Source organism: Brachionichthys hirsutus, unplaced genomic scaffold (assembly GCF_040956055.1).
Source record: "Brachionichthys hirsutus isolate HB-005 unplaced genomic scaffold, CSIRO-AGI_Bhir_v1 contig_327, whole genome shotgun sequence".
NCBI lineage: Eukaryota > Metazoa > Chordata > Actinopteri > Lophiiformes > Brachionichthyidae > Brachionichthys > Brachionichthys hirsutus.
Genome location: NW_027180448.1, coordinates 27,338 through 54,741, shown reverse-complemented (window position 1 = coordinate 54,741; position 27,404 = coordinate 27,338). Strand labels below are relative to the sequence as shown.

Genomic DNA, 27,404 nt, shown 5'->3' with positions numbered 1-27,404 from the left:
ATATAAAAAAAACAGAAAGCCCGATTTGCTCACAATTAGTAAATCTCCACTTAATTTTATTTTCTGTTAAAAAAGTCAATTTGTTACAGAAACATAATATACGGTGTCCTTCATGGTGAAATCTTTATTTTCCTCCAAAATGCAGCACAGGATCTCCTGTCACATCTGAGTTCATATCGCACAAATATTTCACACTCAGGATGATAAGCAGAGCATGTATAGAATGTATTTCTCATAAATCGCCTAGTAGGGGTAATTAGAGGTGAGCCTGAGGTGGCATGCTGATGTTGTAATTCCAATGCTCTGTGATCATATGAGAAGGTCTTTAGATTATATTTAATCGGCGGCACAGCAGTTAGATTCTTTCCCCTCCCAATAAACAAATCATGCTCGCAATCTCTTTATTTGGAATGAGAGGGAGGCGAGGGTTTGCTAAAAATAAGAATGAGCGGACAGACGAAGAGCAGACTTCATGGAATAGATTCATCATCGAGGGGAGAACGTTTGTCTCCTTCAGGAAAGACAAGATCGAAAAAAAAAGACTGAACTAATCAGCTAACATGCTCTAATTGTCACTTCTGTTTGAGATTAACTGATGGATGCTATCTTGTCTGCATTGCAGTTTCACCCCCTCCTATTTTAGTAGTCGCATGCCGTTTGTCTCGAGCAAACGCTCTCACACAATTTTTTAATTTGCTCTCTCTGAACCTGCGTCTTTTTTCGAGGCTGTAGCAACAAGGCAACTGGTGGGAGGGCCAGGAGGTGGCCTTGGGCAACAGTTTTCAGGTCAGTCTGACGATGCGTCAACTCACGGGTTTCTCTATTCCATAAAACCTCACTACTCTTGAAGCAAGTAAAAAAAAAAGACAGCTTTACTTGAAAGACTTCATACACTGTCTATTTCAAAGACTGGCCAAACTGTCTCTTCATATTCTTCTGTAACTCCTCCTGGTTTCTCTCTTCCTTCTTGCTCCTCTTCTTCTCTTTCTCCATCTCCTCCCCCCTCTTGACTTTCTTCCAGTTCTGAGGCACACAGGTAGTCTTGGAATGGGAACTTGGAGTGTCCCACGGACTCCACTGACAAGCTTCGGCTTGAGCGGATGCTACTTAGGCTGGACTGTCGGGCATCTCTGGGATGGGTTTCAATTTCCACACGTACCTCAATATTGGTTCCTTCCCTGTGGTGATGGCAGAAAAGCAAAGATAAATCCACCGACGTTGTACATATTATGTGTCTTTTTAATTTATTGTTATTTTGCTGTAATGGTGCTGCTAGGTGAAAGGCTCATTAAAGTTAATACAAATCAGCCTGGGGGGGGGGGGTCACCTAAAAACCTGCAGGGTTATAAACAAGAAAGAGGACAAGTTGCATTCACCTCAAAGGAAGCGCTTGTGTGCCATCGAGCTTGAATTTAGGCACAATAAACACCTCACAGTCTGTTTGGCCGTCCTGCTGGGTGTAGACGTGCTGCTTTGTGGCTTCATCCAATTCCTCATAGCTATCTGGCTCCGGGGGTGTGGCATTCCCAGTGGGGGGGATGCCCACTTCCTGTACGCTAACTCTAACTTCCTGGACGCTGGCGTCGCTGAGAGGTGGATTGGCCTGACCCGTCCAGTGGTCGCTGACTACATGAGAGAATAGAAGATCTATAAGAGAAGTTGAAATGCCATCAGAACAGCCGCGTCCTGAAGCAAAGATTACAACGCTCAAAGTACTTAATGACACTTACATCAGAGTCCTTAGCCTGATTTAAGCACGGGGTAAAATGATTAGCTTTGCATTTTAGCATATGTGCCTCATTCAATGAGCGGTGGCTGTTTGTTTTGGTTTTTGCAAGATTTTGACCAAATTTTTCTTAGGCATGTATCTTGAGCCAGGGAATAGCTGATTTAATTTTTTTGCAAATGTGGGCTGCATCGCTTTTTTCACTTTGTTAAAAATTTGTGAGATTGAGAGCATTTTATTTTTTTTATTGATCAAATATCATGATAAAAAATAAGGAGGAAATTCAAAATAAAAGCACCGAAACAACTGAATAGAAATCCATAATCTGGATCTGGATGATTCGACTCGTGATAGAAAGGGAGGGGTGAAGTACGGTAAGGGACAGAAACATGGAATGGCATTCATGGATAATGAGCTATTGTAGTCTGGCGTTCACTTCTAAAACTTGGCAAGAAAGAAAATGAGTGACAATTTCTTTATATGTTCTACTCACAGCTCGCTAAATCCTCGAGTTGGATTTTGTGAGTTTCAGGGGGCTCGCTCTGCGGTCGACACCAGCCATTCCTACAGAGTGACATGGGGACCACCCCATACACATAAGTGAGCATCAACGGCACACCCACACCTGCGGGGAAACAGAAAAGTATGAGAAACAATTCCTCATTTATTCATTAGCCCTCATCTAGACCCAGATCCAAAGTATCATTTAAACATGTAATGCTTTAAAAGGAGCCAAACTAGTCTGACTTTCCACCCCATCTACAAGTTAGCCTCCAACATTACTGGATTCCACGTTTCCCATAATGCAACAGCGTAACATGTTTTTGGAAAGCTTGATCATTTTTGGCCTATTTCAAACTCCCAGTAGTAATATAGTCCACTAAAAAAACATCTATACGAATGTGAATAATTCACATTGTAAACACTTTATGTGTTTGATGATTTAATCTTTATGATCCGACACAGACATGAACTGTACACAGTATGCAAATACTTTCTAATGTTATACTATTGTGGATCTCTCTCTCTCTCTCGTTAGACCTTCTTTTAGGAACCTGTTTTACTTATCTTCATTTTAAACCAAGCTACCAATGAAACAGTAGGAATCCAGAAGCTTGATTTCTTCCCACTCTCCTCCTCCATGAGCACGCTGAATAAGTCCCTGAACTGGATGAGCAGCATTGTGTGTCCCGTGATTACGCAACCCGTGATTGCAATAGGAATTTGGGAAAAACAAAGCCGAGTGCCATCCAAACTCATTAGCAGAGTGGGAACACTGGGGCACTATTAGCTTGGCAACAGAGTGAAAGCAGGGCATGGGGATGAGCCTGCCAGCCAAAGGCTTGACAGAGAAAGAGGAGGATGCACAAGAGGCCGTGTGTGAGTGAAACACAGAGACATGGCAGGGAGTTATGGCTGACAAATAAGAAAGTAGGTGAGGAGAATATGAGCTGTTTGAATGCGATGACGGCACAAAACGGAAGAATTTAAATGAAGCAAAGACTGAAGGCAGTGTGGTTCAAATGAAACTCCATGCCACTGAGCTCAGCTGAGCTTTCATGGTTTTGCAAGCTAATGAGGACAGTCTGAGTCAATCTGACCCACATGGATCATCTTTATGAGGTGTCCCTAACCTAAGCTTAATTTAACACTTAATTAAAAAAACAAACTGTAAATACAGTAAAACCTCGACATACGAGGGCTTTAACATACGAGCGTTCTGAGACACGAGCGAGAACGCTTCCAGATTCTGACGTTAGATAGCCGAGCGATCCGAGAGCCCCGAGCACGCTACACTAGTTCAGTGATTGTCGCTGTATTTGTGTATTCTTTATAAGTGATGGATCCAAAGACAGTGAGTGGTAAGGATGGCAGGGAGAAGGGAAGAAAATGCATGATGATGGATTTTATATTACAGCAATATTGTATTTCACTTATTATATCATTACGTGTGTGTGTAGTGTGATTGTCTATTTAGCAATTTAAAATGTTTTTTTTTCCTATGAGAAATGGGAAAAACATATAAAAGTATTACTGTATTCACAGGGCCAGAAGGCAGCCACGTTGTTGCTTGTTCCTTACCCACAGCGACAGCTGCTATGACTGGCGACACAAACACTGACATCATCACCCCACTTGCAACAGTCAAGTAGTGCTTACTTCCTGAGATACTATTTTTCTTACAGCGGCCATGGACCTGGAACATAATACATAGAACATAAATGAGATGAATACAAAATTGTATTTGTTCCATGGATTTGTTGTCATTATTTGCAACAGTTGATTCCTGTCACTTATTCATGTGTCCCAGTCTCAGATGTCCAACACAAGATGGAAAGACATAATATAAGGATAATGAATGTTTAAAATACCATTGGGTGTATTCGTTTCCAATTAACCATGCATTTCACATCAGTTTATTATTACATGTAAAATTAAGGACATTTTTGATACCAACTTTAAAAAAATAAAAAAGCATTTTACGTATCTTGGGCTGCTTACTTTGCTGACAAATACACAACCAAACACCTAGAAAGAAAGTACATGCTTCCAAATCAAATGGTTTAATGTTTGTTCCATACCTTGCGGCCCATGTAGATTGGTATGCCGACAATAATTACTGGGATGGCAATGCCTGCTATAAGGGAAATGACCACCGGTGCTCCGAGCAACATGCCCACCTGCCACAGGACCTTACGCGTTTGAGACCATGGCTTCTTCCCCCAGAATGTGCATCCTGAGGGACTGAGACACAGGAGAAGATTTCTAATGGTTCATATTACAGCAATGAACATTTTAACCAGTTCAATCCCGACTTAAATGCCTTGCGTTGTGTTTACCTCCAACACTCTTATCCTGATCATCGGGTGACATTATGATTAAATACCCCAAAAAAATGCAATTCAATTCTCACGATCTAAAGATATGTTGGCCAGCTAAGAGCCTAAATTAAAATGATGTACCCGGAAAATGCCCTGTTTGAAAAGATTAAGGGAAGGCTTAGATCACATTGCAAATTGATGAACAATCTATTCGAGTTGAAAGCATTTACTGATGCACGTTGTATCATTTATTGAGAACAAAATGGCATAACAAGGATCAATGAAATCCAAAACCATTAAATTCACAATCACATCAAATATTAAAGTAAAGTGTCTGTGGCCACAAACTGCCAAACCATTCTCTTCTCGGATGTCGTCTTGCTTTTGCCTCTGCATTGCACCTGTTGTCACTTTCATTGGTCCCAAAAGCAGGAAAAATGGCTTGACAATCACCTGCGCTTCCTAAATGGACAGATTGATATCTCTGAAGATTAACTGCCTTGTTGTCCACCTGCAAGGCATTTAGCTCAGAGCACGGTACTATGACTACAGCTGGTTTCATTGCATCAGTGCAGATTTTGAGTCGATCGTTCATAGACACACTTCTGGTCACAGCAGTATCATTGTAATTCAGATGACGACCTCTCATGCATCTGACATAGACACATTCATAGAAGCCTTTTGCATAATTTTTCTGAATAAACATGATTTGACAACGTGGTAACATTAACGAGCGCTCGAACAACACAAGCAGTCATTTTAAGATGCAGCCGGGAGCATTTCTTTGTTTTTTCCAGCATGTGCTAACATGTTGATCCCGGCGACATATGGCGCTCAGGATCAGCACTGGACAGCTCCATAGGTAGTCGGCTACATATGGAGCTGTCCAGTGCTGATTCTGAAAGTGACGTCTTTTCCGCGGCATTGACTCGGGGAATGTTCTTTATCTTGCCCACTTCCATGGTTTGCGCACGTCCATGACAAGACAAGGTGGTGGCTTTTTGGTTTTGCTTTGAGTGTAGTGATTAGTGCATTTGAATGGAACTTTTCCACATTATTAGATGTGTTAATTTATTCCCATCACAAACTTCGGTTCATACTTATGATTTTTCTCATTTACAGTATGGCTTTATCTCTAACAATTTTTAAGTTACAACCTTTTAAAAAAGTGATATCAAAACTGAATATTTTATTGTACACATTTTTTACTGTGTAAACTGTTACTGTTACATTTGGCCTGTAGAGGGCAAACATAATGCTAATGTGACCCTTGGAGAACACGAGTTTGACACCCCTGCTTTACAGTACGAGTACCTGAGGTAGTGCACGTCGGTGATCTCTTGCATACACAGCCAGCAGAACTGGCAGGCACACACAGTGCAGTTCATACGGTTACAGCTGCCGTCATTGGTCTTCATGATGTAGGCGCCACAGCGAGGGCACGCTTTGATCTCCTCTGCATCTCCAGCAAGGGGAGTCAATGTGTTAGGCGCTTACCACATGTTTCGTAACATTCATTTAACACGTGTGATATAGGGATCCTAGCCTAGCACAGTGGAGTAACTGCAGCCGTCCGGCTCACCTCCTCCAGGTTCTTCATTGAAGACGTACAGGCCAGAGGCCTCGTTGCCGCCCGATGTGTGGCGGGCTCGCTGGCGCCGGGCCTGGTCACAGGTCTGGTTGGGGTGCCACAGCTGCCGACAGTGGTAGCAGAATTCTGTGTCACAACCCTCTCGGCCACAGCTCAGCTTGGGACACTCTGCGCAGCCATAAGCGATCACAGCATAGCTGAGGAGAAAAAGAAACTGCCGCTAAAACATGCCAAAGTGACACCATGAGCATGTCACATGATGTCTAAAGGGAAAGCCAGGAGAGTCCCCTATCAAATACTTCCTCTGGCTGATTGGCTGGAATGGCTGGAAAAAGCTACAGTAAAGATATCACCAATTGCCGGCTCTCCTTGTATCGATGATCTGATCGGCCTGGTTAATCACAGTGAATCACAAGTTGTGGGATGGCGTTCCAGGGTTCAACACCAAGCCATCAGCTCTTTGGCAGCCATTATAGTAACACGAAGCCTGATGCCTCTGGACCTCATGTCACTCCTTAGAGAGGGACATTACCATCAATTTCAATATTTAAATGGTCCTGTGATTATTGATCAAGATAACCATGCAGTGCTCTGCTGTTAAGTACTTGACAAGCTCCTGCAGGCTCTTCCTTTGGCAGCTTCCGCTTCGTGTGGCTCATATAGCTTTGTTAGAATGGCAGACGAATCAGATGACCCAGAGGACAGTACCACACACAGGTGGACAAAAAGACCGCTGCCTAGATTCAGCTTCGGCCTAAGATTTAAACTGATTTTGTCTGATGCTCAAATCAAACACTCTTGGCTGGGATCAGCTTATAGTTGGACACATTTCGAGATATCAGTGAATGTCTTATTAGCAAATCAACTATTTCCACTTCACCCTGTCTTTTGCATCGTCCTCCCCAACACCAGCCACTCTCATGTCCTCCCTCACTACGTCCATGTATCTTCTCCTGGGTCGACCTCTAGTCCTGCTCCCTGGCAGGTCCATCCTCAGCATCCTTCTACAGATATAGTCCCCGTCTCTCCTCTGGACATGTCCAAACCATCGAAGTCTGGTCTCTCTGATCTTATCTCCAAAACGTCTGACCTTCACTGTCCCTCATACTGCCTCATTTCTAATCCTATCCAACCTGGTCACTCCCAAGGAGAACCTCAGCATCTTCATCTCCTCCACTTCTAGCTCCGCCTCCTGTCTTTTCCTCAGAGCCACTGTCTCTAAACCGTCCATCATGGCTGGCCTCATCACTGTCTTGTAGACCTTTCTCTTCATCCTCGCTGACACGTCCTGATACTTTCCTCCTCCCGTTCCAGCCTGCCTGCACACGATTCTTCACTTCCTTTCCACATTCTCTCCATCACTCTGCACTGTTGACCCGAGGTACTTGAAGTCCTCGACCTTCTTTACGTCTGTTCCCTGTAACTTCATTGTCCCCCCTGTGTCCTTCTCATTTACATACATTTACAACTTAGATTCAAAGTAAGCGCACATAAACTTTGGCTGTGTGGCAGAACCAAGAGCAGTCTAATGGTTAAATTCTGAAAAAGGTTTTGGCCTGAACTCGTCCCTTTTTTGATGTTGCAAATCTTATACACGCGATAGCCAAAATAATAATGATAATAATAATCCAGTCAGTCAGGTCCCACAAACACAGCAGTTGATCAGAAAAAGGAGAAAGTGGTGGTGGTTAGTGGTTTTAAATAGTCACAAAACAATGAAAATCTGTGCAGCCCTTTTGTAGAAATAGAGAGGAAAGGAGAGAAAAGATGATAAATAGGCCTAAAGGATACACACAATTAAGCAATTAAACACACAATCTTCTAGTGGAGAAATGTAATCTTATTTCACAAGGTACCTTTGGATTGGCAATTTTCAGAAATAGCAAAGACTGTGTGGTATCATTAGAAGAAGTTCAAATACAATATGCTCAGAGTCAGCACTTTTCCAGCACAGATTCTTCGGTGTGGAAACTAAGTTTGCATCATTGTTCAATAAGGCTGTGCTGGAAAGCATCACCAGAATCAGCTGATTCAGGATGCAGCAGCTCAAATCTCCTCTAATACCAGGAGGGTGGATTACATCACTGCTCTGCTCAGATCTTTAAACTGACTTCCTGTCTGTCCAAGGATCCAGCTGTGTTATGCCTCTGACCTGCTCTGCTATCAACCACACAGGCCCCTACGGATGTCTGCTGTCTGTTACTTAACGACGTAGAGAAGCAGCGGAAGTTTTTAATGCTCCACACATATTTGGAGAAAACGCCAGAGGTTTCCATTGTTGTGCAATCCATAAAGCAGAATGTACTAGGTACGTGTACTTCTGTTGCTTCATTTTTGCACAAGTCTTTATATATTTATGGAGGCAGCTGGGAAGCTGTGGCTCAGGAGGCAGGGCAATTGTCCACTTATCTGTGGCTTGAGTCCAACGACCATCGGTTGCAAATTGCATCCCGTCGCGTCCATTTACCATTTATTTCCCAAGGCATACAGTATGCACACATATGAATCCGGTCGCCAGCAAGTGAGCATCATGTTAGGTGACGCTTCTTTTATGAGTGAATAGAAAAATCATTTCTCAAAAGTCTATTGTCAAAAAGAATTTTGCGTAGAAGCGCACTGCTATTTGACCTCAACAGACACAGAAAGATTTTCACATGAAACATCTTCTGCTGGGGAAGAATCGCCGGCAGCTTCTAATCTGAAACCACCTACTTGCAGAGTCATGACGAGCACGAGAAAACAGAACAAGATGTGCACACAGACACAAATGTGTGGACACATGCAGAGCCAACACGATCTCCAGTTAAGCCTCCGCCACTAAGACCTCGAGGATTTTGGGAATGTGTGCAAGTTCTTCCAGTTTCAAGGAGGCATTAAATCCAGTGTTTTGTTTGCAAGAGCTTCTTGGTTTCTTTTTCTCCAGCATTGCTCCTGTGCCGTCTGTACACACAGCGACGCGCTTATTCCATGACGTTTAGTGAAAATGTCCTCACCTGTGCACGCTGCCCTTCAGCGGGGCGCAAAACAGCATCTCTTCATTACGTTTTCCTTCAAAACCGTATCTGACGAAGGCACGGAGCTGAGCAGAGTTTGATGCATCAGTGGATTCATTCAGATTTTTTCAGGCTTTTTTTTTTTGCCTGCGCAATTAAACACGCCACCTCATACGAAGCCTTTTGAGGGATTGCTGTTTGTTTACTTAAGAGTGTCTTTTGTCCTCTTAACTCTCTCTCCGTTCTGCGGGAAATAAATCAACGGGTTTAGCTGCGAGGCTTGGTGTTCAGGTGTCTTAGCATTTTCACAGGCTGTTGCACCTCATTGATGATGGTGCACGTGAATCCATGCTGGATAAATTCCTCTCTATAGCTGATGGCTATTCTGCTTTGGAGTTTGGCGGGCTCCTGCCTCACCAGCGATGGATGGCTTTTCTAGCGGCTGTGCTTCTACGCTGTGCTCCGCTGGCCTGTCTGCCGGCTTCTCCGCTGGTTTCTCTGGTGTTCTGTCCTGATGAAAATGTGTTTTGCTACCTACACCTGAAGCTGTTGTTGGCTAGTTGCAAAAAAAATGTTCCTGTTGGTATGTGGTGCTCTTAAGTGATTGACCCGTCGCTCATCTCATCAGGGGTAACTTTCTAAATGCCTGTGTAATATTTTTTTATTTGCACGCTTTATTTTGAAATAACAGTTATGATGAAGATATAATATATATATATATATTTAAAATTATCACAAAAAATATATATATATTTTAAACAACCCCCCTCCCTCAGGGTCTCGCGACCCCCACTTTGGGAACCCCTGGTGTATACGACTATTTATTAACAGGTTTTTCATAGTCATGTTTTTGAAACGTTTTGTAAAATTAATATGTTTGGAAACAACGAAGATGTGCTGATCTGATTCTCACCTGCAGTCAGGTGCAGGGCACCAACGAGTGTCTGGGTCAGCAGCCAAGAACCGCCTCAGCTGGTACTCCTCAAACCGCTCCAGCAGCGCCCTGTCATCCAGGATGGCACGCACATCCAGCGGCGCCAGCGTCTCGGAGCACTGCGGGCAGGCGATGCTCACCCGGCTCTCCGATATCTCGATGCGTAGGTACTGGCGGAGACAGTCGGTGCACGTCCGGTGCGAACAGGAAGTGAGCCGGGGGAAGTGGCATCGCGGCTGACTGAGCAGGCACAGTGGGCACTCCTCCAGGTGTTCCTCCAAAAGCTGCTCCTGGCTGGAGGAGGAGAGGGACAAGACACAGGTGGAGCCGCTACTGACCCCGCCCACGCATTCAGCAGCGGCAGCGCCATCCGCCACCCCCTCAGCTACTCCTGGCGCTCCTCCTTTTTCTCCTCTTTCTCCTCCAAAAGCTCTTGATTCTCCAGCCTCTTCTGCTGCTAGGCTGAGGTCCTGTGAATAATTACACAAGCGGTGATTTAGCAAATCTAGTCCTGTGCCTTTACAATGTTCTCATACAGTCAAAAACCTTTTGTCGTTTCATTTTACAATCAAATGAAAGCGGTTCAGATCAGTTCAGGGCAGGACAGCGTGCATGTAGGTGTTTACTGCTTATATTTAGTGTAGCTGGTTTCTTGGCAACCCAGTTTCTCTACAATCCCAATTAATTAAATAAACACTCTAATGGATTTGGGCTGTAACAGAATGGGAGAGGGAGGAAGCAACCAGAAGTGAATACAAGTTATTGATTTACAGACTCTCCTCAGACCGAACAGCTGGAATACTCTAATAAGCTCTCTAATGTTGATAACAAATACAACAGAAATATATATTTTATTATGTGTAGGGAAACTGATCTAGAATTCATCAGAAATCATACCAGCTCTTTAAAACTTCAACATACAGTTATTTAAAAAAAAGAAATTATAGCAAATACGGAAAACCCTGACACATCCTTACATTTAAAGACTTTCATTTAATGAGTGAAATATATAAAAGCATATTCATGTTTTATGAAATGTCCTAAAATAAAGCAAGAAGCCAAAGGAGGAGAAACAAGACGATGCGGGAGTAATTCAGCAGCGACGTCTTCGTCTCACCTGCTCTGGGTTCTCGTTTGGGGTCAGGGTGATGGCCACCTCCTCTTTGGGCCGGGCTTCCAGGGGCCTCTCGGACTTCGGCTCCGATTTGGGTTTTCTGGTGAAGAAATTCAGGAAGCTCAGCGGCCCCGTCTGCTGCTTGGGTCTCTTCATGGTCTGGGACTGGAGCAGGAGCAGCAGCTGAGGAGGGCAGGCCAACGACCATGAGCAGTGTGTGTGTGGGTGGGGGGGGGGTGGGCAGTGAGCTCTCACAGCTCAGAGTCTGGGAGGAGCCTGGCGGCTGCTCTGCTGTACGTGGGAGGAAGAGCGGGAGTGATGGAGCGGTAGAAGATGGGGAGGAGGTAATCCCTGCTGCAGGGGAGCATCAGCAGTTAGGAGCTTTTCTGTGGCTTGGTCATGTGATTTGCTTCTTCTCTCCAGTCGTGTTTGGCTCCTCCTCTTCCTCCTCCACCTCAGCTGCTTCAGCCTGACCTAGACCTGAACTGGCCGGCTGTCCTTCATCGTGTCAGCCCTCCTCATCTGCCTGGAAACAAATGACGGATGTGTTCTGTAACCCTGGTCACAAAATACAAAGCAGCTGCTGCTGAATGCCTCAGATCAGTTATCAACCTAGATATGTATCAAATATATATGTATTATATTTGATTACGTGTTATGCTTGCACATATTTCTTATGTCCAAATAAAGAAAGAATTTACTTGAGAGTGAAAAATATTTTTGTCATAATCATGGCATTGCAGTTGAACACAATTTATTGTATTCAGCCACTTAGAAAACCTAATTTCATTACTAGTACTAATGTACTAATGCACTAGTACTAATGTAATCTTTACACAGTGATTATAAATCATTTTTGATCTCAATGAGAATATATTTGTAATTATTTGGGATTGTGTATCCACTAAATCTTGCGTAAGAATGACACAAGGCGTGTTTGTTCTTATGTTAAGTTAAACGTGATTTATTTGAACCATATTTTCCATCATTACATCCATGCAATATTCAGAATCGCATTGTATTAATTGAAAATTTAAAAAAATATGAATATACTGTTTTTTTCTAAAATCAAAATAATTTGCCTTTCCTACAGGTTCAGCAGCAGTTTGGTTCAATTCCTAATTTTCTGCAGTGTTCCCGTTTGAGCTTTCAGTCTCTTCCTGATATAGACGAACCTCTGTGTGAACCCGTGAGCATGAATATAATATGAGCTCCTTCTCCCCGGCTGCAGATTCAAAGTTCTGTTATACAAACCAACAGAAGCAAACAGAGGTATTTCAATCTGTTCTATGCTTTGTCTCATTTTCTTTTTAACCGCCACCATTAGAAACCTTTTAGAAATGAACAAAACTGCTCCACATTACCACAAGCTATAAAGTGTATTTAATAGTCTACCTTTTCTCCATATGCAGACATCAATATCAGTTACAAACATTTGGCACACAGTTAAACTTCACAGAATGGAAAATCTTATCCACTGCAGCGTTGATTAAAATTTCAGATTAAATCTCTCATGGAAACCTTTGAAATGAAAAAATAAAGCCGATTTCACCAAATGTGCACCTACTTCCTGGTAGCTGCATTGTGCACTGGATCTTCCCATCTCAACAGTTCTTAGGGACAGAAATCTCAGCCCAAGCAAAGGATCCAAAGCGCCGACCTCCGCAACAAACGTATCGCTGCGCTGCTGCTTATTTATAGAACCAATTCCCACGTTGAAAACATCAAAAGACGGCATCGCAGAAATCCCACAAACACGCTCAAATGCACGGACGCTTGTGCAAACCGGCACACAGAGGTTTTACATGGCAGTCCAGTGAGACTCCAGCCAGGCTTTAACCTCGCCGCCCTGACAGGACAGCAAAGCTGCACAATTAGGCTGCACAATTCACCGCCTCACAATGCAGAGCAGGTGTTGCAGTTCTTATTCTTTCTGTCCATTTTTTTTATGTTTCATGAGAAATAAAAGCTCAAACATTCCAAAAACATTGTCGCAGCATTATATGTTATATTTCATTAGCCATTTGTTGTGCTTTGGCTCCAACATCCAGCTCTGGTCCATACATGGGCTGCCAGATTGGATGGGGATTTATGCGATCGGACTGACTAAGAATCAGCTCCATTTAGCTGGAGCATCCTGGTTTTGGCTCCGGCGTGGTCCTCGGACTCATCCCATCGCAGACCTACTTATACCTAGAGATAGTTGCTATTGCGTAGGTTTATTCTCACTGTTTTGTGTTCAACATTCCCTGTTATTCCTTGCAAAAATGAGCTTTCCTTTTGTTTGTACTTCACACGCTCTGTCTTCGTTTCTTCTCTCCTTTGAGACTGTCTGATTGTTATTGCCTCCACCTGTTGCCCGGCTCCTCTCCTTACCCCTGTGTATACTGCATGTACCCTGTGTTGTACTGCACCCAGTATTTGAGCTGTAACAAAACATTACTGCTGCTGCACCAAGGAGATGATGCTGTCATTCTTATATGATGGAGGATCTTTAAAGGGAAAATTGGAGCTCATTTGGTTAACTGTTATCTGTTGATTAACATATTGAAATGATTCTGCTACACAGACTTTATACTTTTAACTATACTAAACAACGATACAGTGGATAGAAATATAAAGACGAGTTCCATTAAAAGGTTGTGGGGACGGCGCAGCTAACGGCATGAAGGATGGACACAGATGCTGCTCAGAGAGGGAGGGGGAGAGAGAGACCCTCAGTTTACAACTTAATGGTTTTATCGGTGTGTTTGTGTGCACGGGACATGGTACGATGCTCCTGAGGCCAAAGACACGAAGATTTTTCCTGGCACTCTTTAGTCTCACTTGCTTTCCAGACAACTCAGCATAGATTGTATGTAAGAGAATTCGCATTCTAAAAGCATCTCAAGTGTCACAGAGAAATAAAGGAGAAACACTAAATATGTCTCAGAAAGTTCTATTCTGACACCAGATTCCTTCTCGACTTTTGCAGATGTAGCAGATGCAGAAACACAGACATATAGCAGCTTTATAGAAGTAAAAATACAAATCTGTGTAGTAGTGGTTTGGAAAACAAATTTAAAAGCCTGTGGGAGAAATCGGAAAAATTGCAAAAACTAAAAACAAAAAAGAATTTGCAAAAATCTAGCGCTCCATCCTTTTCTAAACAAATCTGTAATGGATCTCACCTTCAAGGGAGCCTGGTGCCCTCTCCTGGTAGGTGTTCTGCAGGTGTTCTACTGTCATCTCCCTGTTGAACACCTTTAACAGGCAGCAAATCATGAACGGTGCAATGAAGGCCAGTAATGAGCCAAATCACCACCAAAATGTAATTTATTGTTGCGTTGCGCGACACTATTTCTCTAAATCCAATAAAATCCAATGAGAAACTTTTGAGTAATCCTGCTCAAATAAAATAGACAGACAGACCAAATAATGATAGTTCAACAATGTAAATACCCTCAGAACATGTTTTTACTGCAGTCTCTCTTGAGTCTTATTTTACCTTCCTGCTTTCACAAAACCCACCTCTTTATGTTAAAAATCACGCCTTTGCTAGAACCTGCCTGAAGCATTCCTTCGATACAAGGAGGGGGGATGGGGGGGGGGGGGGGGCAGCACTGTTATTTTTTGATGGGTTTTGGTCCTCTGGATGAACTATTTGATCTAAATCATACTATCTCCAGAAAACAAGTAGAGCAATGAGGCTCAGGCTGATGTTGAGTTCTGCCTTAGCCCGGGGAAACCTGATGATGTACGCTATTAAATATCTGTTCACTCGACACAACCCACATCAGCAATGCGGGTTTCAGAGGCATGAGAGTGACCTCAGCCTGCACCCAATACACACACAATGTATCCTCGCCTACACACCGGTATCCCTGACAAAAGCCTCCTGTGTCTGCACCATGTGCTGCTCAATACCGTAACCTGTGGCAGCCCGTAGGCTACTGATGGTATTAAATAACCACAACATGCGCTTGAAGGATTAGGTTTTTGCTTTATATCATGCTGTAGTAAAGTGTATTGTTGTGGAACGTCTGCAGCAGTGGCAATTGTCTTTTTTTGTGTAACAAAAGTCACTATTTTGACTCAAGGTATGCTAAATATGAGAAGTGTTATTAATAAACAGAACATCAAAATAAACCACAGCATATATATATATATGATGTGTGTCAGCAGGCATAAATGCTTTAAACTACAGATGTAATTAAAGCGACTTAATAATAAGCTGCACTGCATAATCTTCACGTCTATATAATAAAACATATTGTCATACTTCCATTTCTATCAGTTACATTTATCAGGGGCATCAATATGCTATTTCAGGGAGTGGCATGTTATATTGGCTCAGTAAACGCATTCACGTCCATATATCCTCCACAGACGCGAGACACCGACACTACAAGCCGCGCAATTAAACGCGCGTTTGAAAGCCCGCAAATAAAACGCACAATAAATGAAATTACGTAAACCGTCTCTCTACCTCTGCACGGTAGAGGAGATTCAACAACTGGCTCCTCCCCTTGTGGACCAAAAAGGAATACATAAGTCACAAACACACACACACACACTTCTGCTCAGAAAAAGAAAATAAAAACATCTGACCGTCAACGCTTGCAGACAGGGCGGGTCGGACAGCCACGCTCGGTCCGGCGCAGGAGGAGGGATGCGCGGCGAGGAGGAGATGCAGCATGAAGACTGACGGCTGGCCGTGCGGCGGCCTGAGGGGAGGCACACTGCGGTGACGTCATGAAGCATGACGCACGAACACAGAATCTCCTGCTCATGCATGCGCGATCCCATTTCTCAAATATTATCAGTATTAAAAACAAGTAAATGATAATAATAATAATAATAATAATATATTCGATTTATAATGCACTTTATACTTGGCAACCAAGTCTCAAGGTGCAATACAAAAAAACAAGAAAGAGCAAAACATAAAATCCTAAGAATAACATGGTAGAATCAATAAAAAAAAAAAGGGGAACCAAACCCTAATAAGTAATTTACTAAGAAAGAAAAGAAATCAGATAAAATCAGCCTGTAAACGCTTTTCTAAAAAGGAAGGTCTTCTACTGTCTGTGGAGCCCTGAGATGGTCAAATACAATGTCATTTTTGTGTAGATTTTTTTTCTTACCAAAAAGCTGTATTTTACAACTCACATTTTGGAAACAACACAGATATTTTCCAATCTGTAGTTAATAAAGTAAAAATTGAGCACTCAAAAATACAGTACAAAAAAAAAAGCTACGGCACATCCTGACATGGTTAGATCTTTAAATATAATCTGTGGAATTTCTAAAGAGGACAACCCATGGATGCACCTTCTGCGAGTCGATCTGTGAAAAGCAAATCTATGTTGCATTATGTTGTCCAGAGAAAAGAAACTCAACAAAGGTCCTTTCTACATGTAATGTCCAGCTGTCATTATATAGAAAATGTTCTCATGATCATTAATTGGACTGTATTGTATTGTATTTGTGCAATCTGTGGAGAAAGTCTTCATGGAAAACTGCTCTCGTAATATTTGATATATTTCTGAAATAAAGATAATGAGCCACAGTGTCCGGAATCATGTGGAAAATGAATATTCAACATTTACATCTTGGTCATCAACGTTTACAGTGTCTAATTATGATTTTTCTAAATTCGATACTGTAAAATGCTGCGCAATATGAATCATCAGCTATTTGGATTCTCTTGTTCACCTTGTAGTTCAAGCTTTAAATTACGTTATGGCAAAGGGCTTTGTTTGTTTTTTACTTATTGCCATATAAATACTGTAACCCATAAAACTGTGACTGGACTAAGCACTCTCTCTTCCACTAGAATAGAGTGTGCTGAACTTTGTACAACTGAAAATTATATATTTAAAAAAGACGCACAGTTACAGAGCTGTGAAAGAAAAATCATAAAACATCTTCGAGGACGAGAATATTTCAACTATAATACGTACAAACTACAAATGCGATAATCCCGTGAGATAAAGAATCAGGAAATCGTTTTCGGAAAAGGAAATACGTCACAACGGAAGCGACGAGCATACAACGAAGTCAAGGTGCATCCCGTCAGCGTCATTAATATGTCCCGTCTCATCCCTCGGCTTTCAAAATAAAAACTAATGAAATAAATTAAAACAAGTTCAATTAAATTAAATTAAATTTGAATTGCTGAGAGAAAATTTATATATATATATATTATTGCCTCATTTTATAAAACTGTCCTTGGGTAAGACACTTCAACCACCTTGGATCCACTGTCTCACATTGGTGTAAGCATGTGAGTGAGTGAGTGAGTGAGTGAATGAATGAATGACTGAATGTCAGTTTGTCATTGTAAATATGAACTGGTTCTCAATTGGCCTACCTGGATAAATAAAAACAAAAGTTTGCTTTTGCTAATGCTAATATGTGGTTTTCGCCGAAGTGCGTCATTTTGCAGGATATAAGAGGTATTTTGCAGTTCGGGTGTGTGGTTTTGTGAATTGTGTGTGTTTTTTTATATATATATAAAACCAACCTGGTTTATAAAATTGTACTTTAGCAATTTCAAAAAAAACCTGTATCTGTAGCAATTGCCCACCTACACACACGCACACACACACGCACACATACACACACATACACACATACACCTAATCCTAACACCAACGCAAACCATCAGTCTTTAAAACTCAACTAACGATTGAAATCTAATTTCTGTGTTCGCTGTCTTGCCAATTGACGGAGTTTAGTAAGGATGTTACCATTATTCTGAAAGATGATGACCGGAAGTCGTATCGTTGTTGATGTTGTCATTTCACAGACGAGTCAAAAAATCAATTAAGTTATGAAAAATACCATTAATTGCCTTTCTTTGTCGCCGCAGCTCATGAAGAAATGGCGGATCTTCAGGCGTAGTACATTTGAGGTGGAGCATTTCACACCCGATGGCGATGAAAAGCATCCTAATCGACAGACATCGGTTCGTTTTGTAGGTATGTTAGCTTGATAGCTACTAGGCTAAATTAGCTTATGGTTAACATGTTTAGGCACGGCTAATCTTTACTGAAGATGACACTTGTCAATCATTACTATTTGCTGATGGGGACGAATTCGATTGAGCGTTTGGTTACGTGGTGTAATTATCGATTGAACAAATCATGGCTAATATTTCTTCTTGTACACTGACAACATTAGCTAGCTGTATAAGGCTATGTAAGGACATTACTTACTATATACTGCTAACTAGCTGACCCGCTTGTCTGCTCTCTGTTTAATGCAGTAACGAAGCTAATGATTTAGCCGTTTAGCTAGTACTACCATCAAGGTACTTTGATGGAAGTACTAGCTAGACAAGAGATTACTTTGTATACGTTTATTATCGTTTTACGTCCTTGTATTGTTATAAATTAAACATTTAATTTAAATTTGTTTTAAATTGGGATTATTTCAGTGTCTGTGGAGCTAAATCGTCAGGCGTATTACTCTTGTTTAATAGTCTCAATACGTTTCATCATCGTGGACCATACTTTTAGTTACATTTATTTACACAGCGCCTTCAGAAAAGAAATGCAGCTGTAAGTACTTTACAGCAAAGACATGTAAATGCATATCATGCTGAAAAAACAAGATATAAAGCAAAATTGCTAATTAATAGAGAATGCCAATAGGAATAAAAATCAGGATTCAAATATAATACAGAATTGTTTCATTAAATTAGAAATAGCATACGTGTGTAATGTATGTCATCTACAACATTCTAAAAGTTGATGATTTCGTTTCATATGTAGTTAAATGCTCAAGTGAAGAGATCGGCCACAAATGACAAATAACTGCCCTGAATTTCTCTTGACTCTTTCTGGGACCCTCAAATAAATCAGGGGCAGATGATCTTAATGTTTTTGAAGACAAATGGTTTAAGCGAGAGTAAACAGTTTAGCCTTATCCAACCCAGCCAACACTTTCTATGCAAAGAGGATCGAACGCAACTGCAGGGCAGCTAAAACTGCACTGATGCGTTCTGCTGCAAATGTAGTGATCTGAACGTCACATGTACTGTGTATTTATAATTATTTTCATAATTTTGGAGTTGATCTGTTTGGGTTCTCAGTGTTTGTGAGTCAAAACGCAATTTGACGATCACCTTGGCCTTTGGGAAATTGTGATGTGATAATAAAATTCGTAAAAAATATTCCCTCTTTAATTTTAATTGTTCTATCTCGCATTTCCAGAAATACTGAAGAATATCTTCCGGACAGATGAGAATGAGCTGATGGTTGTCAAAGTCTGCAAGAAGACGTTGCTAAAAACAGAGGCGCTGACTGGAAGATGCCAAGAAAAAAACAGCAGAATCCACAGGCAGTTAAGTGTAAGTATTCATCAGCCTTTTTTCATGTTGAAAACGTCTGACATGGTTGAGTGCAGCATCTGTGCACTGAATGTTAGTTCAAGTGGCATTCATGAGTATTGGACTGGGTTCTTTGTTGTTGTCCTGTTTTATATGCTCACATCGGCACCAGGTGTTTTACGCTATTATCAGTCATGCAGGGAAAGAATTTGCGTTTCTGTAATTTGTTTTAAGTATTTCAATAGGGAATGTCATCACTGCTAGAAAAAAGAAAAAAAAAAGTCGTCACCGTAAAGGCATGTGTTGTGATGTTATGTAGTAATAATACATTAAGTGGTTTGACTTCCTGCTTTTTCAGTATTATAGGAGCATGTCACCAGCATATTTTAGCAGGACCTTTCTGTGCACCCATTTAACAGATGTCTGAAAAAGTAATAAGAAATGTAGATCTAACTGTGTATATATGAGAAAAAAAATGTATGTCGAGTGAAAAAAGAAATTCCCCATGTGGAATAATAAAGGGAACTTTCTTTCTGTGGATGAAAGACTTCCTACTGTCTGGATGCAAACATAACAACGGCCGGTAGGTGGCAGAATGATGCTGTTTCTGAAGAGAAAATGAACACAAACTAAAAGCATATACTTTTTTCTACAGCAAACTAATTACGTTTTTGTTCACTTCAGGTGAGGGTGGAGCTCTTTGGTGCGTTGGCTTTCCAGGAAGGCTCCACTGTGCTAAATGAAAATGTTTTCAGTCACGTTATTGCATGTCAGCATGTCATGGCATCACTAAAGGGCAAGTAAAAACAAACAAAAGGAGATCGATAAAAGTCCATAAAAAATAGTTTTCAGAGTGATTCAAAAGAAGTGGCTGAATCTGTGAGCCGCGTGTCCTCAGGCAGTCGTCTTTAGATTTAATCCTTGGTTTTTGCTTTATTTATAGTTAAGATTTATTTTATACTTAAGAAGAATACTTTGCACAAGTATTTCATCAGCCAGATGCGTAGGAGAGAGGCGAGGAGGTCAGGAGTTGCAAGCTAACTCCCACACACGGTCTACTCCAACTCCCAAAGTTGGATAAGCAGCGGGATTCATTGTGTGAAGTCACTTTTGGTAAGTTTTGGGGGGAAATGAACTTGAAACACTCAATGGTCTGAGCGGTTTGTATTTGAATAGGTCAACTATTCCATAAGTTTGGTTCCGCCACTGCAAAGGCTCATTCACCGTCGGATTGAGCGACCTCAGAGCATTGACCGGTGGATGAATGCGTATTAACCCACACAAATGGGGAATGGCATATACAAGGGAAACGGTAATTGGCCCAACATGGACCCCTGAGGTATCCCACGGGAGTGGGGCCACGTAGAAAGAGCAGAGAAACTCGTGGGTCTGAGATGTTTTGCATTGTTGCAGCGCCTTGGGTGCCGTTTTCATTGAATTATCCACACGACTCCTTTAAATCTGAACAATCAAGTGGGTTTAACCAGCGATCGTTTGCTCCTCTTTATGACCACAGTGGATTCTGAGGATGGTGTAACCATTGAAGCTCCTGGAAACCTCACCTTAGACACAGACTTCCTTTTAGGACAAGACCTCGAGTTCGGTGATCCTGATCATGACGGCAAGCTTCTAGGCCTGGAAAAGTTCTCAGGTTTGCAATCTACTTTACAAGCTATTCTCATTTATGATGCCTGCACATTTGAGGATTTTATGGCGGATTTCTTTTTATTTTATTTTTTTCACAACGATGGTCACCGTGGTAACAGCAGGCCTTAGTATTTTGTATATGCAGCCATTCATAGCAGCTCACTGTAGCTGTTCCTTGTGAAAGAAAAGACCTGAACTAACTGTTCGATTTTATTTTTTTTAGATGATCCATTTTTTATTTATTTATTTTTGCACTGTGTACAAAATAAATTAGAAGAGATTAAACAAAAATTCGACATCATAGTGCATTTTATACACAAAACGGTCTTTTTTCATTAGCCTGCCTGTGTTTGCATGGCTCAGTAACAAACGTTCATTCGATTGGGCTGCAGGTTATTTTCACAATTGTTTCTTTTTCTTTTTAATTGGCTGTTTTTGGCCTTCGGTACTTGGACAGGGACAGTTTGAATCAAGAGACTTCCCAAATACAAACTACGTGTTTGCAACCACAAAAAGCGTTCCCCTTTTTAGAGAACTTTTAAAGTATTTCCCTTTTTAACAGCTCTAGTACAGCGATCGACTCAAACAGTCAGACGGTCAGATGCATTTCGGGCGTGGCGGTAACATGCTTCACGTTTCCCGTGAATCTCTGGATAACGACGTGCAGGAATGGCATCCTGTTTCCATCCATACAGATGAAGAAGAGCAAGTCTATCAACCCGCATGTTTCTCTTTCTGCATCTCGCTGTGTCGACATGTTGCAACTTCCCACTCGTCCCACATTGAGCAAATCTGTCTGTCGGATAAACAATAAAGGAAATGAGGTGATCTCACAGCCTGGTCATGAGACATCTCGGTCCGCTTCACGATTTGAGCTGTATTTCCGCAGTGATCGTGTTTTGCATTAAAAATGAATGAATTAATTTGTAATGTGGATGTGGCGGCGGCCTCGCCACAAACTGCTGCTGTAGTTTGTTTTCCGGGCGATGAAATGTTGCCCCTCTGTGCGACAGGAAGACGAATGGAAGCGCCAGCGTCGATTTTATAGCAGGGCTCTTTGTCAGAGAGACTGATCTGAAAAATGGAAAAGTAGGGAAAAGAGCTGAGACACCATTATTATATAATGGTCATAAAAATAGGGCCATTACCATCAAGGACACCATTATAAGAGGACATTTATTTATCATCATCATCATCATCATCTGGCTGTGCTTCCACCACCCCACTGCCATTATCGTTTCCCCCTCATCATCATCATCATCTTCCACCCTCATCATCATCATCATCTACCCTCATCATCATTATCATCATCATCGGCGGCGGCAGCTTCACCAGTATAGTCATCATCATTATCATTAGGCTCAGTAATCACCCATGAGGGGGTTTCACGGGGCAGGATAAAAGGGCAGCCGTCACCCTCGCCTCCCTCTCATCCTGCCTCGGCGTCTGTGGAGGACGGTGGTCTTCGTCTCTCTTACGGCGGCGCGCGTCGAAGCCGAGGAGCGCCGAAGTCCTGAGGATTTTCTTTTTCATTATAATACAACCTCAGACGGTCTGAGAGCAGCAGCAACGCAGTCGACCGTGCTGGTAAAACTGAATCTCACCTATTTCTCTGAAATTACCCCCCCCGCTTCTTCTGCTGAAGGATGATGTTGAGTTGAAGTTATGTTGGTGTGAAGGGAAGGGAGGGGGGGATCTGTAACGGCTAGGCAGGGCTGATTATTCTGTCAGTTTTGACTCCTTCAGTACTTTGTGGTTCTGCTGGATTTGTGCCTTCAGATTTCTGTCTCTTTCTGGTGCCATTAGAACGCCGTACCGGTTTATTTGTGACGATCTCAGTGGCTCTTTGTGCAAATACAGCTATTATTTCTCCTCCTCTGATTTCAGAATGCATCCCTCTTTTGAAACCTTTGTTTCTGGCTTCTTTTGTTTGATCACACACGATGTCAAAGGAGTGTGTTTCGTTTGATCGCTCTCATGCTTATAAATCATGGGACTCGTTCATCCAAAGTCTTTTTTTTTTTCATCTCCATTAATGCGTGCTCAACATCTGTTGTAGTTTGGTATTTGTTTTGATTGGCTGAACAATACGGTTAGCGATGCGGTATCAATGGCGACGTCTGCGAGTCTTTCTCTTTCTCATTATTTCCTCTGATGGATCCGGGCAAGCCTCGCAGAAGAAAGCTGGATCTGAACGGCGGCGCCCGATGAAAGAAAAATGAATGTCTGACTCATGAGTGATTCCGGATAGAGGGACGGCGATGGGATGGTTGATTTAATTCAAACGCTTTGCAGGAATGTGCTCCGACTTTATCGCCGTCTGCGATGGCGTTTGGAATCGGTGAACATGTGCAGCGTTTAGAAACGGCTCTTTCTCTGTGCCTCTCTTTTCCAGAAGTCGCTGCTGAGATCGGTTTCTCTGTATATCCTCTGGGTGATGAGGAAAGCCCTGCCTACAGCCAGCTAAGCATGGAGAGCCAAACGGGCAACTCACACGGCGCAGCTGACAGCGGCCGGGACGATGACAGCAGAGCGGCCCATTCCCAGCCCAGCTTTCCTCCCTACCTGTCCTGCCGGGGCTGCGGACAGCTCCGTGACGGACCTCTGGGACCCGGCGTCGACCTGGTCGGTCCATACTGCCTTCGGTGCTGCAAAGCGTCCAGGGAGGCCAAAAACACAGACTTCTGTTCGCCTTTTGCAAGCATTAGCGGGATTCGTTCGGGTGCACATTTACAGCTCGATGACGAAGAAGTGGGGAACGAGGCGGGTGACAAAGCGCTGACGGACGAGGACAAGCTGCCCAGACTGCACTCGTGTCACGTCTGTGGCTTCTCCTCGCGTTACGCCAACCACGTGAAGCGTCACATGAAGACGCACAACGGGGAGAAGCCTTATAACTGCCCCCTGTGCACCTACGCCTCAGCCCAGCTGGTGAACCTGCAGAGACACCTGCGCATTCACACGGGGGAGAAACCCTACAAATGCGACAGCTGCACGTTCGCCTGCAGTTCCCTCGGCAACCTCAAGAGGCACCAGCGCATGCATCAGCCGTCTGCGGGGGCGGGGCGTGAAGCCTCACCAGGGCCGGGCGGCGGCCAAGTCGGACTGAAGAGGCCTGCGGCCGAGCAAAGACTCGGCGAGGAGGTGCCTGGAGCGTCAACCAAGGGTAAGTATGGCGTTTAGCCGCTGCTCCATTGTACACGATCGCTCCCGCTAGCTGGCTTTCACCAGTCTTTGAGTACTAAGTACCACTTTGTGATTGTTGTGACGTTTCAGAAGTCGCGAGGCCGACCTCAAACCTGAGTTTGGGAGCTCAGAACAGTGGCTACCTGTCGGCCTTTGACACCTTAAAGGGAACGTCGACGCCGCCCGTAGCAGCTTCCAACCAAGCTCCCGTCCACCAGCCTCCGCCCCTGCTGGGGACCACAGGGGGCAGTGGCAGCAGGGTGACCCGGGGGGGCGTCGAGGACGGTGCCGCCCTGCCCCCGTCACTTTTCCCTTTCACCTGCCGTTTGTGTGGCGTCGTCCTGGAGGACGAGGACGGCACCTCGGCCCAGATCTGTGCCAAGTGTACCCTTGAAATGCTGACCAAGGACTCGTCCTCTCCCAACAGCCCCGGGGAGCGCAGCGACAAGGTGTACACTTGCTCCTCCTGCCCTTTCCTCACGCACTACCCAAACCACTTGGCACGCCACATGAAAACTCACAGTGGAGAGAAACCATACAAGTGCCCACAGTGCGACTACGCGTCGGCGCACTTCGACAACCTCAAGCGCCACCACAGGGTGCACACGGGCGAGAAGCCTTACAAGTGCCATTTGTGCGACTATGCCTGCGGGAACCTGGCCAACCTGAAGCGCCACCAGCGGGTGCACTCGGGCGCCAAGCCCTTCGAGTGCGCCGTGTGCAGCTACAGCTGTAACCAGAGCATGAACCTGAAGCGGCACATGCTGCGGCACACCGGCGAGAAGCCGTACAAGTGTCAGGAGTGCGGCTACACCACCGGCCACTGGGACAACTACAAGAGACACCAGAAGAAGCACGGCCTGGCCACAGACGGCTGGGTCAAGGTTCCAATGACCGGCAACGGTGAAGAGAACGCGGCGAGGAAGGAGATGGGAGTCAGCGGCCAGAGTCACAGAAAAGAGGCGGGCGTTGATATGCAGTACATGTCGAGGGAGGGGGGTCAGGCGATACACTCATGCTACAAACTCGAGATTGTATAAACGATAACTCAGCAAAACTAAGCTACCAGCAACTTTTGGTTTTAACAGAGCCTTCGTATCGTTCAAGTGTGTATGTTCGTCTTCTTGGTGTTTTCGGTCAGTCTTCAAAAGCTGCTAAACGTTTTACTTGCAGAATCTCGCACAACTATGAAACAAAACTGTTCCAAAAACGTTGATCCTGGGTCAGTCTGTTGAGTTCGTCTTCTACTCTGCGACAAATGATTTCCCGTTCTCTGCCGTCGGAGTCTTTGACTCTCATTCCGTTTGTCAGACCACACTCGTTTCCCTCTCACGCATATCTGGTTGTTGTTTTTTTACAGGATGGTGAACGCAGCCAAATACTCCTCAGTACACATGCGCATCTCTTCCTGTGTTGTTTATCTAGTTCTTTAAAGAAGGGACAACTGCTGTATTCATCTGAAGTAATGACTTGAATGTTACTCATTGTTTTCCTTCTCGCTCTCCCTTACTTGCCTTCGTGAGGTTATTTTGACAGAAAGATTTGAAATGCCAAGTTTATATATATATTCTTGTGAGGGCCGTTGTGTTATTTTACTAATGTATATACCCTATTAAAGTCCTCAAATCGATGAACTAGATTTTGATTTTGTTAATCTAATTGAATTATCTCCCATGTGATTCTCTCCCCCCGCCCACCCCCCAAAAAAAGAAATCCCTCAGGATTACTTACATGTGGCCAAGTTGTTTATTTCCTGTCATTTTAAATTGCATGCATAGACATTTGGGAAGCCCGTCTGCAGCCTCGGATGGAATGATTAAGGAAAAGCACAATTATGCACAGTCGGGTTCAAAAAGAGGGAGTGGGGGGGTCGAGGTTTGCGTCTCAGCTGTGATCCCGAGTAACACAAAGAACAACCGAGCTCGTCATTCGAATGACTTCGGCCCCGTAGATTTTTACGACGCATCATTAAGTTACATTTTTAGAGCTTCCATTTGTTCATTTTGTGTCCTGTTTGATGGAAACTGTTTGTTTTTGATCACTGTTTACTGTGAAAGTAGCCCATTGTGTCTTTTACTTGAAAACAAATCACACTATTAGCAAGCATGTGAGTGTGTAATGATTTTTATTTTTCTAATGTGAGTGTAACACATTACTAGAAGTGCGTACTTTAATATATATATATATACAGTATATATATATATAGAGCGAGAGAGAGAGAATTGTTTTTTACTTTGAATGTGTGATGTGTCTTTTATTGCCACTAAAGATGCCACAGACTAATAGGGACTGTGACTTAAATTTACTCTTTGGATTCCTGTAATATGCAAGTGAGCGATTTTTCAGGTTTCCGTCTTGCCATGATCCGGCGGAGCGTCGAATCTGTTGGTCCGTTCTTGTCTTCATGCAGTCTCATAAATGCCTTAAGTGAGGATTTTGAAATAAACAAATTGGAAGTCATTTCATTGAATGTCCGAAAACCGAGTGGACTTTCCTTTCCATCCGATGTCCGAGGTGCGTTTTTAGGCATGCAAGTTGGGAGATTCATCACTTCTGCCTAGCATTTGGAAATTGGGGGGGGGGGGGGGTCTGTGAAAGCTTTTACATTATGACTTCGTGGTCTAACCCAGATGTTCACCACTTTCTGGCCCAAAAGTATGAGTCAAAATCTGTTTGTTCTGTTCATCTGGATGAACCACAGAAGTGGAGTGATGATTATCTTGGGCTGCTTTGCTTTCAAAGGTCAGAGACCTGCAGTGTAGAGAGGGTACGATGGATTCCATCAAGTATAAGGAAACCCTGGGGGGGGAACGAACCTCGGACCACATTGGACAATAATCACAAGCAGACCTCACCGCCCCCTGAGACTTGCTTCTAAAAGAAATCCTGGCTACTGCACGTTGATCCGGAACAGAGTAAATTTACGCATTTCATGCCACCAAAAACTTAGTCTATGAAATAATAAGGATGAATTCTTACCGTGCTTTACAAGAACAGAGTCCATAGATTTCAGTGGTGCCGACAGTCAGTTGAAATTTGTACCGTTACTGTGTTCTGACTCCCTTACCGGCGCA

The 27,404-nt window shown here is 43.2% G+C and overlaps 2 protein-coding genes across 2 annotated transcripts; one reads left to right on the top strand and one right to left on the bottom strand.

Moving 5' to 3' along the window:
* Nucleotides 1-886: 886 nt before the first annotated feature.
* On the bottom strand, nucleotides 887-11,336 carry LOC137914981 (E3 ubiquitin-protein ligase RNF19B-like). Its single transcript, XM_068758459.1, has 9 exons — nucleotides 11,171-11,336; nucleotides 10,046-10,520; nucleotides 6,131-6,336; nucleotides 5,863-6,010; nucleotides 4,309-4,471; nucleotides 3,809-3,923; nucleotides 2,220-2,351; nucleotides 1,377-1,647; nucleotides 887-1,178 (listed from the first exon to the last, which is right to left on the bottom strand). The coding sequence occupies exons 1-9, from the start codon at nucleotides 11,334-11,336 to the stop codon at nucleotides 887-889; spliced, it is 1,968 nt and encodes a 655-aa protein (XP_068614560.1).
* An 8,142-nt stretch (nucleotides 11,337-19,478) lies between these two features.
* LOC137914986 (zinc finger protein 513-like) lies at nucleotides 19,479-25,370 on the top strand. The gene is made up of 4 exons (XM_068758465.1): nucleotides 19,479-19,518; nucleotides 21,014-21,148; nucleotides 23,540-24,310; nucleotides 24,421-25,370. Exons 1-4 carry the CDS (start codon nucleotides 19,479-19,481, stop codon nucleotides 25,368-25,370), a joined length of 1,896 nt encoding a protein of 631 aa, XP_068614566.1.
* Nucleotides 25,371-27,404: the final 2,034 nt, after the last annotated feature.

Coding starts and splice junctions, on each gene's coding strand:
- LOC137914981 (XM_068758459.1), bottom strand. CDS start 11,336: ATGAAGAGACCCAAGCAGCAGACGGGGCCGCTGAGCTTCCTGAATTTC. Junction 4,472..5,862: donor ACCGACGTGCACTACCTCAG/GTACTCGTACTG, acceptor CCTGTGTCTCAG/TCCCTCAGGATGCACATTCT. Junction 1,648..2,219: donor ACTCGAGGATTTAGCGAGCT/GTGAGTAGAACA, acceptor CTTCTCTTATAG/ATCTTCTATTCTCTCATGTA.
- LOC137914986 (XM_068758465.1), top strand. CDS start 19,479: ATGCCAAGAAAAAAACAGCAGAATCCACAGGCAGTTAAGT. Junction 21,149..23,539: donor AGGCCTGGAAAAGTTCTCAG/GTTTGCAATCTA, acceptor TCTCTTTTCCAG/AAGTCGCTGCTGAGATCGGT. Junction 24,311..24,420: donor GCCTGGAGCGTCAACCAAGG/GTAAGTATGGCG, acceptor GTGACGTTTCAG/AAGTCGCGAGGCCGACCTCA.